This window comes from Caloenas nicobarica, chromosome 2 (assembly GCF_036013445.1).
Source record: "Caloenas nicobarica isolate bCalNic1 chromosome 2, bCalNic1.hap1, whole genome shotgun sequence".
Lineage (NCBI taxonomy): Eukaryota > Metazoa > Chordata > Aves > Columbiformes > Columbidae > Caloenas > Caloenas nicobarica.
The window spans coordinates 40,258,378-40,270,952 of record NC_088246.1 but is presented as its reverse complement, the minus strand read 5'-3'; the positions used below and the strand labels follow the sequence as shown (position 1 = coordinate 40,270,952).

Genomic DNA, 12,575 nt, shown 5'->3' with positions numbered 1-12,575 from the left:
CAGTTTATTAATTCTGTATTTACTGGGTGTTAGCAGACTGCAGGAGACCGAATACATGGCATTTCAATGTACGGAAGTACTGTATTTTGGAACCACAGAAAATACAAAGAATAAGGTCAGATTTAGTTCATTACCATTAGTCAAACCATCACCAGCATGATCTGGCTCTCTGTGTGGTTACAGCATTAGGATGCAAACAAGGAAATGCCAAAGGTCACAACTTTTTTGTTTGTTTGTTTGTTTCCATCTCCTCCCTTTGCCCACAGACGTTGCCACAGGGACACCAGCAATATCAACGACGACAACCGTGGAAATCCGGAAGAGCAGCGTTATGACAACTGAAATCACCTCTAAAGTGGAGAAAATCCCTACGACAGCCACGAGCAGCACCACGTGCCCTTCCGTGGAGACTGAGGAAGAAAAAGCAAAAAGGCTGCTGTACTGTTCACTATGCAAAGTCGCTGTCAACTCTGCCTCGCAGCTGGAGGCGCACAACAGTGGTGAGATGGAGCAGTGCTTGCTTTCTTCGGTTTTTTTTCCTTCTGTCTCAAGAGCTCTGCAATTATCTTCCCCTGAATAGATTAGATCTCTTGCAGCAGGGGACAAAGAGGTGGCAGAAAACTGGCAATTATATGGAATTCATTAACTATTAAAGAATAAAAATGACAGGCAAAGACGCTTTCATAAAGAGAGAAGAAAGGAATGTTATTGCATGCAAGTTACCCATTTTCTTACATTTTAGCTTTTGCAGCTTCCAAACCTTATAGAGCTAAATGACAGCTCATGCTTCATTACCTTTGGTCTTCAGAGTTTGCATACTTCTGTTTGTGCCAGCTAGCAAACTGACTATGAATACCACTAGTTTTGTTTGAAATCTAACAAATGAAGGCTGAAAGAGGGAGCATCAGTCAGTCAGAGTTCAATGATGAGAGTTAGACTTCTTAGCTCCATATTGTCTGTTAATAACTTGTTAAAATTATGTATATTTTTCCTTTGTTTTCATCAACTAATAGCAACTACTACATGAGAGTTGAATGGGTAGCTGCTTACCTCCATCTTTCTTAATTTTTAAGCTGTTTCTTGTTGTTAGAGCTAGTAGCATCGATAAGTTCCAGTAGTAGAGAGTCATCATTCATAGTAACTAATCTAAGCATCTTATTGGTTGGCTTTGTGGTGAGCAGGATTAAAAGATCTCGGGATTTAATATGGTGGCAATGACCACCTATAACAGTCCTACAGAAAAACTCCTGATTTTGGATGTCAGGGGTTACCTGTCAGCAGGGTAAATAGAGTTAGAAGACAGGTAGAGAGCCTTAGGTTCGCAACATAGAGACAGCGATGATATATTTGCAGCAACACGATCAACGGTTTTATGATGTTATTAAAAATAGATATATACCTTTAGCATGTCTATACAATCCACTTAAATTCAAAATGAAGTTATAATTTGTTGATATTCATGAGAAACAAAGCCTAATCAGTTTTGAAAGATGTGTTTGCTGTATGCCAGATCTTGAACTGGTGAAAATTCAAGTTCATAGGGCTGCACTCATTTAACCTATTAAACATTTTTCTGCTCAAGATGAGAGCCAAAACATTATTCTGAATATTGAAACACAACCCCCCAAGTTTTTGCTGTCTATGCTGACAAACTGCGTGTATGCTCACGTGCATGTATGCTTGTAAGAGTGTACATGTGGATGCACACAACAATTATCACTGGAACACTAATTCTGTACATGGTAGCGGTCCATTATCATCACAGACTACCTGCATGGAAGTCAACAGTGTAAGAAATTGTGTGATGTGAATAAAGGTTAAACAAAAGGACAGTATTGTTTTCTGTCCAATCTTTATTTTAATAAAAAGTGCAAGTGAATTTTTCTTACATGTATGTTTTTCACATGTTTTGGTTTCTGGGAGGGCCATTAAAGATCCATAGGTTGTTGCCAGAAACCTCTCCCCTTTTTTGATTCGGAGACTAATTAGTTAATTATGGATTTAAGTGTAAGCTGCCTAATGTGTGCTGTTTGTCAATCCATTCAGGAGGACTACAAATCAGAGCCAACTACGTCTTCAATAGCTAAATTACTCTTCCTTTGCAACTACAATTCAGGTCTATTAACAGCAGGACTTAATGAGAAAAGTCACACCCATTTAATTTCACATCAGGATACCTGATTGCGCCACTACTTACTGGTGTGGCTGCTTTGTTGTAGTGCATTACCTACAGATATGTAACTTAAAAATTAAATATCAGATGTGAAATGTTGTTACAGTGGTATGAATCTTATACAGACAAATACAGGCATATTCCAAGCACAGCACGTGGCATCAAGCTGAGGTTCATATGATTTTCTTTTAAAAAGAAAATAAAACAATGAATGCAACCAAATTATCAAAGTTGTTTCTGTTTCCCATTTCTAATGTCTCCAGGGACTAAGCACAAAACTATGCTGGAAGCTCGGAATGGAAGTGGAACCATAAAAGCCTTTCCCCGGGCAGGCGTAAAAGGCAAAGGACCTGTGAATAAAGGAAACACAGGCCTTCAGAACAAAACATTTCACTGTGAAATATGTGATGTGCACGTAAACTCTGAGACACAACTGAAACAGGTACTCCGCTAGTTTGCAGAGTGTGAATCCTTGGCTGTTCTTTGTTTTCATGGTGATAAAGTACCAACACAATCAGCATGTGTCAGTCTAACAGTTCACATCCAAATGGAGTTTACAGATTTTGCCCTTTGTACTTGTCTTTCACGCTGTATGTTTTGTTTTGGATATGGCTTTCCCTTGAACACAATGTATTTTCTCAAAAGCTCTTGATTATATGTATCTCTTGAGGAGTTATAGAAGCTGTAAGCTGTAACATGTTACAACTGCCTTTAGATTATTATAATTGTCATGAGCTAATGAACACTGCTGTTTAGTGTACTGCATGATATTTACCTTGACAAAGATATGAAGGTGGGTGCTGCCAGTATTTTCACAAGACACTGAATAACCTGCTTAGAAATGTGGGAAGGAGAGGATATGTAATATTTTTTATCTGTGTTACTCTGTTACTGAGAAGCATGACCTCTAAATTGCAATTACACTAAGTTATGTTCAGTCATTCTCCAGATGAACAAAGCCTTTTTCATGAAAAACGCTTATTTTAGTTTTGTATGCCTTTTGGAATTAAATACTTGTTAAGGAACTTTAGAAGAATGAAGATATGTTCTCTAATGGACAATAGCAAAACTTCTGCTTTCAGGGAAAAAAATGTCCAATTCTTTGTCTTTTTTTGGTAAGAACTCTCTTGAGAATGAAAATCAAAGTAAAAATATAGTTCTGGAAAAGGTCCCTTATGTCTAATACTGCAATAAAGCCTGTGTAGAAGGATTATTGTAAAATCTCATATATTTTATGAAGAAGATAATGGATTTTGTGGGTGGTTTTTTTTTTTTCACTGTCACTTAGTTTGATATGTAACCATGTTTCAGCTGAAATCTTAAAAGAATGTCTAGGCTTCTTAGGGATTTAAACAATTTTGTGACCTTCTCTCCTCCCTTGAATAGGGGGTGCTCTACTATCCAATATTCTTCCAAAACTTTATATCAGCAGTGGATTGAATTTGATGGGTGCTTTATAGAGATAGGGAGAAATTTTTCAAAGGCTTCTATCTTTGACCTGATTCAGGTCCTGTTGAAGTTAACAAAGGTGAGAAAATCATTGACTATAGTGGAAGCAGAGTTGAACTGAGCACTGTGGAAAATCACAGTCCCAATATGTAATGCACAAAGCATCATTCAAATTGGAACAGGCCCTATTCCCATTCGTTATTGAATTAGTCAAAGTCATGCTGTTGTGGAGAGTGGTAGCCTTCAGTATTAGAGCACCCTTGTGTAAAGCAGAACCTGAAATGATCTATGAAGGAAATATCACTCTTCTTTTCTTTTTTTTTTTTTTTTTTTTTTTTTCCTCTCCCAAATGTATTTTAACAGCACATAAGCAGTAGAAGGCACAAAGACAGAGCTGCTGGGAAGCCACCTAAACCTAAATACAGCCCTTACAACAAACTCCAAAAGGGAACACATCCTCTAGGGGTAAGCCAATCACCTTTTTATTTTATTTTAACCCTGCTGAGTAAGGTTTTTATAAAACATAAGTGGAAAAACTGTTTAAAATGAGAGGAATAATGTAAGTAATGGGAGTATTCAAGTGTCTGAATGAGCCCATGGAAGCTCACAAGGGACTTCTTATGTACTGATGGGTGTGGACTACAACCTGTGGGTCCTCGTTTTTTGTAGCTACTCTCAGTAACTTCAGAAAAGAATCTTGTTTTAAAGGTCATTAGAGAGCAACAGACAAAAGAAACATCCAGGCGTCGAACAGGTTTTGCCAGTTTTCACCAAGGACAATAGTGATGAAACGACTAAATAAATCTCTGTAAAATATAAAAAGTTTATTTTACCTTTATTTAGAAAGCTATTCAGATAACAATGGAAACAATTTAAAAAAATCCATCTCTCATTCATTCTATTCAGTTTCAGAATGGTTCTGGTCGCATTTTCAGCTGCCAGGATAAACTTTCTGAAACACAGTTCTTACTAGCTTCAAAAGCTGAGAAAAATGTTTACTTTTTAAAGAGAAACCCTGCTAGGATCTTGCCATTAGTTAAGAAACAGCTTATATTGTGGGTGGGACAGTGAAACATCTGACATTTATCTCCATCAGATAAACTGCATGGTTGTTTTATGTGCCATGGTGTTTTGTAAGGGTTTATAGGTGGTTTTGGCAGAGGGAGGGTGTTGATTCATTGGCCTCACAGAGATTAGCCCCGTATTCCTTGACCATCTTCTCTAATGCAGGCAGAACATGGAGCTTTTTTCTATGAAAACCCAGTTCTCCTTAAGTTGAGTTAAAGCTCTTTTCTTGACAACAGAAAGTGTGCCTTTGTTGGGGCAGCCCTCATGAGTGGTATATTCATGTGTAATTCAGTTGGGTAGGAACTTTCCTAGATTTGTCACACAATGCAGTGCACTGTTCTGGTAGATCCACCACAAGGGAAATAGCCCCATTGGGCTTTTTAGTAATCTACCAGGAAGACCAAGGTCTCCAATACATATAAGATATACTGAAAGAGGTAGAAAATATGTAATTAGGTAAGTAGGATATGGAATCACTAAAGCTTCTCTTACAGGATTATTATTCCTTTAGGAAATTCATCGTTTCACAGGGAATGAAAATACTGTTACATTACTGTTGCTGCTGTGCATAGTTCTCTGTTTGCCAATTTATGTAATGGTGATTTCTGAGAACTCCAGCCAAGGATCAAGGCCATTCAGTTGCTGCACAGACAAATGAAGGCATGTCCTTTTTCTGCTCCCTCACTCCCAATTGCTCACAATATGCAAGTCAGGCCAGAGGTGAGCAAAGAAGGAAAGGGGATTAAAGAAGGAGAGTATGTGTTAGCAATAAGCGAACAGATATCCATAGTAGAATGGAGGCTACACTGAAAAAAGGTAAGAGTAGTTCTCTATTTAGACTTTTTTGTTTTGAACAGAAAGAATACCAAAATTGTTCTCTTGAAATGCATAATGGCATAGAAACAAGCGAAGGATGTGCTAATTTTACTCTGAATCTAAATGTTTTTGATGAGCTGTAGACTTTTTCTTTAGTCTCTATTTATTTTTCAAGTCATTTACAGTCCCTTAGTTTACAGGAAAGGAAAGGAAAAAGGAAAGGAAAGGAAAAAGGAAAGGAAAAAGGAAAGGAAAGGAAAAAGGAAAGGAAAAAGGAAAGGAAAAAGGAAAGGAAAAAGGAAAGGAAAGGAAAGGAAAGGAAAGGAAAGGAAAGGAAAGGAAAGGAAAGAATAATGGCTACTTTCCTGTTAATGTTGACCTGTGTGTTAATGAGTACTTGTAGAGACGTTTGAAATGAAAGTGCAATGTACTCTATATACTAAATATTACTGATTTTGCAGCTATCTTGAGATCAGAACCATGTTAATAAATTAACCTGAAAGCTAACTAACTTCATTAGAAGTTCCTGATTCCTCCCAGAATGGCAAGATAGTCCTAGCCTTTTAAAACAAAGTCACAGAAGGTCTTTGTTCTTCATGACAAAAAGTGCTTGAGGATCAACAATTTTTTTCTACAGGAGTTAGAAAAAGGACATACGATAATGCCATGTTTTCAATATAATTTTTATTGTTTTGTCTAGTCTAGTTTTGCATACTTCAGAGAAGGAAGCTTTATGAATTCCCACAGTATTATTTCAGAGTTTGAAAAATCTTGTAATGTTGGGACTTGCTTGCTTCTTCTTTAAGCAACAAATGTCCCATATGTATAAAATACTATACTGGAGAGAAAGAGGTTATTAGGCATTTGATAGTCCAAACTTTCTGCAATAAATAGCTCTTATGAAAAACATCCTTAACTGGGAATTCTAGAGTGCAATCGGAGTCCAGTTGGTTTAGGCAGGGTTTGGTTTTTTTGTTCTTTCACTGTGTTCTCAGGACTTTTTTTTTTTTTTTGGTCTGTTCTAAACAAGACTGAAAAAACCCTATTTACTAAACAATGTAAGGAAGGAGGAAAACATCACACGGCCAGCAAGGGAAGAAGACAGCTTGGATCAGTGGATATAACACTGATCAAGGAGAAGATCAGGTCATTGCTTATCGCAGGCACCATGAGGAATTTTGTATATAATATCCATTACATCTTCCATTAAGAGAATTACAGAATCTGGTCCCCTCTGAGTATCTCTCCCAGATCTTTATAGGACCTTGAGCCAGCAGAGTTGCCAGTGGGTATTAGGAAAATTCAAAATCCTGTATCCATCTGGCTAGTAAAGAACCAACAGATTTTTTGGAATATGGTGATAGTGTAATGATGAAGTGCACTGGTGGTTCTTGCCAGGCTACTCCTGTCCTTACTTTCTGACTATACACTCACCAAGTTACTGTTGAGTGGAAAGTATCAGACTGACATAGTGCAAGTTAATTATCTGAAAGCCCCTTTCAATTCAAGGATGAGAAATTGTGTTTCCCTGTGAGTGAGAAGTGTCCATACTTACACTGAAATTTACCACAACATGGTACCTATATTCATATTCTCTATATTCAATACCACATATTCAGATGTATTTTCTTTGCAAAGGACCTCAGGTCATTCAGGGACACAGACCCACAAAAAGTCCATCAGAGCCAATGGGAACTTTTCTTTGTCAGTAGATGAGTTTTCTATTCTTATCTCAGAGTTATAAAACCAGAACAATAAAGGTATTCAGGATCCTGGCTTCTCATTAGAAACTTGAAATCCCATTGAAATTTGCAGAAATCTATATAGACTACTCTGATGTTCATTTGTATGCATACCAAATGTAAATTATCTCAAATAATAATGGACCTCTGTGAGTATTTTCAACCAGTCTGGGAAAAGCTTGAGTTTATTTTTTTCTTTTTGGAAACTCTAAATGAAGAGTTTTTCCAATTCTATTCGATAGTACACAAGATTCATTATTTAAATAGTTTTGAAGCAGAAGCCTCAGTGACTAACAAAAATAACATGGTTTAGCACCATACTAAATGATATAGGCAACAGTTTTTCATTATGACGTTTTAAAATATCTGCCACATTTTCACAGTTCTTGTAAGAATAAACAGTATCTTTGTGAAGAAATATTTGAAGTCACAGCAAGATGACATAGGGCAACACCCATAGAATTCATCACCTATTTGAACATATGAAACATTGGGAGATTTTCATAACCAGTGCAAGATAAGCTTTGTTTATTTGCTTGTTATTAGAGGCAGCAGCTAATAAAGAGAAGCTAGCTGGAGATTTTAATTTTAAGTAGAACTTGCATCCTAATCATAAAACCAAAAGTCAGACCAGGGAACAGGATGTGTTTTCATTCTGCTCTGGTCTCTTATCATAAAGCTGTCCAGATGTAGGTCTTTTAATTGATGGTTAATTCTTCTTTATTTAATTCGTGCAAGGTACATGCAGCTTTACTTTGGTGCACGTTGCCCAGCCCCTTTTTCTTTTTGCTTTGATTTCTAATCTCGTATTCAATTATAAGTCTCAGTGATAAGGTACAAAACTTGAAACTCTTTGTCCCCAACCAAATCCTGCTCATCCTGGTCCAATGCGTGAGACCATATCTCCTGTCACGAGCCTGCAGCTCACAGAGTCAGTAGCCACTACGAGGCCTCTCCTACTTGATTTTGCACTTATAATCTTAAGTCAAGTTCCCTGTCGTGTAGCTAATATGAACAAATTATGTCTCTCTGTCTGTTTGTCTTCTCTCTTCCCCACAGGTAAAATTAGTATTTTCAAAGGAACCTTCAAAGCCGATGGCTCCACGAATCTTACCAAATCCGCTAGCAGCTGCAGCAGCAGCTGCTGCTGTGGCTGTGAATTCCCCCTTCAGTCTTCGCACAGCCCCAGCAGCCACCCTTTTCCAGACTTCTGCACTTCCTCCAGCACTCCTACGACCAGCTCCAGGGCCTATACGGACCACCCATACTCCCGTGCTGTTTGCTCCTTACTGAACTCCAAACAGGAATTAATTGTACTGCAATAATTTTTCAAATCAAAACAAACAAACAAAAAAGAAAATCAAGAACATTGAACTATGCAGTGTTTATTTATAGTTTAAAGTATATATGAAGAGCCAGGACTTTTGATAGAGAACTGAACAAATTCTAAAAGGGGGAATGGGCAGTATTTTCTCCAGATGAGAACATTCCTCTTGAGTATTGATCGTTTTAGAGCGGATCTCCAGCATTGACTTGTAGTGACATATAAAACTTACAAAGCCTTTTGACTGTGCTTTTTGGCACATATTTCCCTGCAATGTCTTTCCTGCTTTATGAAACAACTTACAAATTTGTCTAAAGGGCATTAACTGGTTCCAATGTACATAAAATACTTTATTCTGTAGATTAAAAAAGAAGGAAAAAAAAGAAACACTGTGAATAGTAGTACCCTTACCAATCCTCCTGCCAAATCAGCAGTTACTGGGTATTTATCTGAACAAAAGTAGATACAATAGATGTCTTGTAAAACAGTAGTATTGTGTCTCTATCTATGCCACTAGGTTTCTAACTGAGTTGCAAAAGATAAAATGAACAAATTATGTCACTTTGGTAAGCAGTCAAAAATGACAATAATGTGGAGCTGTTCCTGGTGAGCAAAAATTGCTTTCCTCACCCACAGAAGAATGGGCATGAAGGCAATCTATGGTTTAGGACAAAGTAAATGATAAAGAAGATTTAGTGGAAAAAAAACACCAGATGCTGTACACAGAATAGGTCGAACTTGTATTTAACTGAGAACATATGTGTATAGTGTATGTGTATTAAAAGGTGTAATGCATACAGGATAGATCAAAGTTGACGGCATGCCAGTGGACAGCAAAAAATACACTCTTGTCCTGAAACAGGCCTGACACTTTGGTGTTGAGGTGTTGAGCAGAGGGAAGACACAAACAGGTTACACATAGTCGTAACTAGCAGATGAAAAGCAGGACGAAATTCTGTCATCATTTAAGTCAGTATAAGGTTCCTACTGACTGCAATGTAGCCAGAATTTCATCCCAAGAATGGCACATATTCTTTTTATATCACACCAGTGGGAGAGTCTGTAGATACAAGTAACATTTTTTGCAATAGGCTTAGTCTTAGAAACAGATTTATTCTCTTGTTTTATTTCCTACTGATGTGATATAAATTGTCTTAAATACCTATTAAATGTAAACAGCAACACGTGAGATACATATTACAAGATAACTGGACATCGTGGGTTTGGAACAAATACAACCATTAGGATCTGAAGTGATCCTTCAGTTCTGTGGATGACCTTTATGTATGGACAGCTTAAAGCCTTATATATTTACTGTGAGGCTTAAAGGGGTTAACTGTGTCCCTTTAAAGTAAGATTTATCAGGGGTATATATAGATATATTGTATATATGTTAGAGTAAGAAAAATAACTTATAACAGAAAATCTACTATATAAAATAATTATATAACCATTGAGTTTCACATGTGGGTCATTAAGTGGTAAGTAACAAACAGCAGAGAAAAAATAGACTTATTGAATCTGACTCTTGCTGCCTGCTTTTTCCCATAGGGAGCTGAAAAGTATCTATTAATATTATGGAGTGTGCTGCCAAGTCACATGCGACCACTCTGATGTGTAGCTAAGTGAAATGCCTACCATACATTTAGGAGGAATAAAATTTAAAAACATAATTTGTTTGATGGGGAAATGATTTGAAAGATTTTATTAAAAGGTAGTAATGCAAAATATTGACCATGTGGTTGCTATATAATACTGCCTGTGGTTAATATGGACAGTTGGGAGATACAGAGGATGGGAATATACAGCACTTTTGACTTGCAAGTTCATCAGTGAGCCTTCCACATACATTGACATTTGCCATTTTTTAAACCTCTCTGCATTTAGATTTTATAAAAAAATATATATAAGAAGAGAGAAAGAAGAGGTTCCATGGATGTCTGTGTCCAAAGAATTCCAAAGAGTTGCATTTATTTATCTAGAAGTATTAAAATAAGTTCTATATTATGTATTTATATTTCATCCAGTTTATTTGCAAACGTTTGTGCCTTGAAATGAAGTGGGCTTTTGATTATATTTAATTCACTCCTATGTAGCCATGAAAAAGATGTGATGGTGATTTCAGGGCTGGTTACTATCTGGAAAGCTTTGGCCCAGTTTCCAAAATGGGTGTGAGTAAGTTCCTGAAGCCAAGTTTATGCACCTAAATAACTAGGGGCTGACATTTAAAAGGGCTCCCTACTCTACAGCTCCCAGTAAAGAGACAGTCAACAGGCCAGCCTTCAAAACCTGCGCCTAACGTTCAATTTAGAAAATATTACCTTTTATTTGGGTACATAAATATAGTGTAGTAAGTTTCAGCTCCTCTTTGCAAAATCTTGGCCTTGGTCTTTTAAGCCTACTTTTAACCTTCCATCTTTTTGCAGAAGTTCTAGTGCTATTGCCACCTTCTTCAGATTCCTCCTTAAATAGGGCACTGATTTTCAAGCTGTGCTCCATGAACCACCATTTATCTCCAGAGCCTTTTGTAACAGCCTAGGTAAGTAAGCCCTTGCTAAATGAGCAGAGGAGGACTGGTGTTTTGGGAAGGGAGAAGGTCTGGGCGGGCAATCTTTTCCCCATGAAAGAACACACAGATGGGAAAAGGGGAGACCCACAAATATCCTGTAGGCTCTTATGCATGGCCCTCTGGTGCATGGACACCTGCTGTACATCCTGCCACGTTGTTGTGATGCCATCAAAATCAACAGGCTGATCCTTGCCAAAATGTGGCCTGTGGCATGTATGGAGGCACAGTACTAAGGGCAGAGTTAATACAAGTTTTGCTAAAAATAAAGAGAGTGTCATTCCAACTACTTACATCAGCTAATTTGCAATGACACCTTCAGTGTTCTTGGACCTCTTTTGTCACAGTGCTCTATGGAACAAGTTTCTGTTCACACAAGTCTCTTTTAAATTTCAGCTGTAAACAACAAACTCAATTCTTTTTATGTCTCTTACTCACTACCTAATAAAGGATAAAGCCTGAATGTTAGAATGTATAGTGGATTTTCTGTGCCTTGCTGTTCACCCCCTGCTTGGTCAGTAATAAGTCAACATACCCGGGATGTCAGCACAAGAGTTTTATTTTTTATATATATATATATATATATATGCCAAGGAAAATACTGGCACAGCTATCTGATTGGGCAAGGGGAGCTTCCAGTCAAGGGTGTGTCCACAGCAGCTGACAAAGGAGCTAGCAAACAGAAGACACTTTACATCTACTTGTCAATACATCCAATATGGAGAGCACTATAAAAGAAAAATGTGTCATCATATTTCATGTTACAGTAACACTCCAGGTCCAAGAGGAAGCCTAAAGCACAAGGAAACAGATCATTTCATCGAAGGCACAGTCACTCACTGGAATAACAGTGTGAAATCAGCCTGCAGGGAAATGTCTGGGTATGAACTTAAGAAAACATCCTTGAACTTATTTGTTTTTCCAAGTTCTATACATAGCGTTGAAGAACGACTATTCTGTTCAGACCTGAAGCGATGGTATTTTTTGAGGGAGGGATATATATTTATATTTTTATGCTACCTGCATTTTTCCAGCTATCTCTGGCTTCAAACCTTTGTTCTGAAGGTTCAGCATTGCTCTGAACCATGAAATCAGTTACCTTCTTGAAAGCTGCTGTAAAAGCTGATGTGAGAGGTCAGTAAGCAAATGCTATAAATATGGCGATCTAAAATGAACTTGAAGAGAAAAAAAGTGAACTGACCATGTCAAGGAATATTGTATTTGAAAAGTTTAGATCTTTATTTTAAGATAAAATTAAAGTTATAGAACATTAAGAATAACTAAATAAAGTTAATATAACTAGAAGAATTACATCTGTCATTTTAGTACTGGAATATTACAATTGGCTCTGTATTTTAAGACAAAAAGACTTTAGATGCTGAATCAATGCAAGGATGCCATGGGTAAATTTAATGTCTCGTGCTCATTATCTTCCAG

At 37.2% G+C, this 12,575-nt stretch overlaps 1 protein-coding gene across 9 annotated transcripts in view; it reads left to right on the top strand.

Moving 5' to 3' along the window:
* ZNF385D (zinc finger protein 385D) overlaps positions 1-12,332 on the top strand; it is a 428,288-nt gene extending 415,956 nt beyond the window's left edge. For 8 of the 9 annotated variants that reach the window (XM_065630223.1, XM_065630230.1, XM_065630229.1 and 5 more), the window contains 4 exons: positions 267-500; positions 2,437-2,615; positions 3,986-4,087; positions 8,308-12,331. In XM_065630223.1, the coding sequence (XP_065486295.1) occupies positions 267-500; positions 2,437-2,615; positions 3,986-4,087; positions 8,308-8,541 (749 nt within the window). In that variant the 3' untranslated portion in view covers positions 8,542-12,331. Of the gene's footprint in view, positions 1-266; positions 501-2,436; positions 2,616-3,985; positions 4,088-8,307 lie in introns of all 9 variants that reach the window. The other variant, XM_065630222.1, reaches the window with a different exon arrangement.
* The last annotated feature ends 243 nt before the right edge of the window (positions 12,333-12,575 follow it).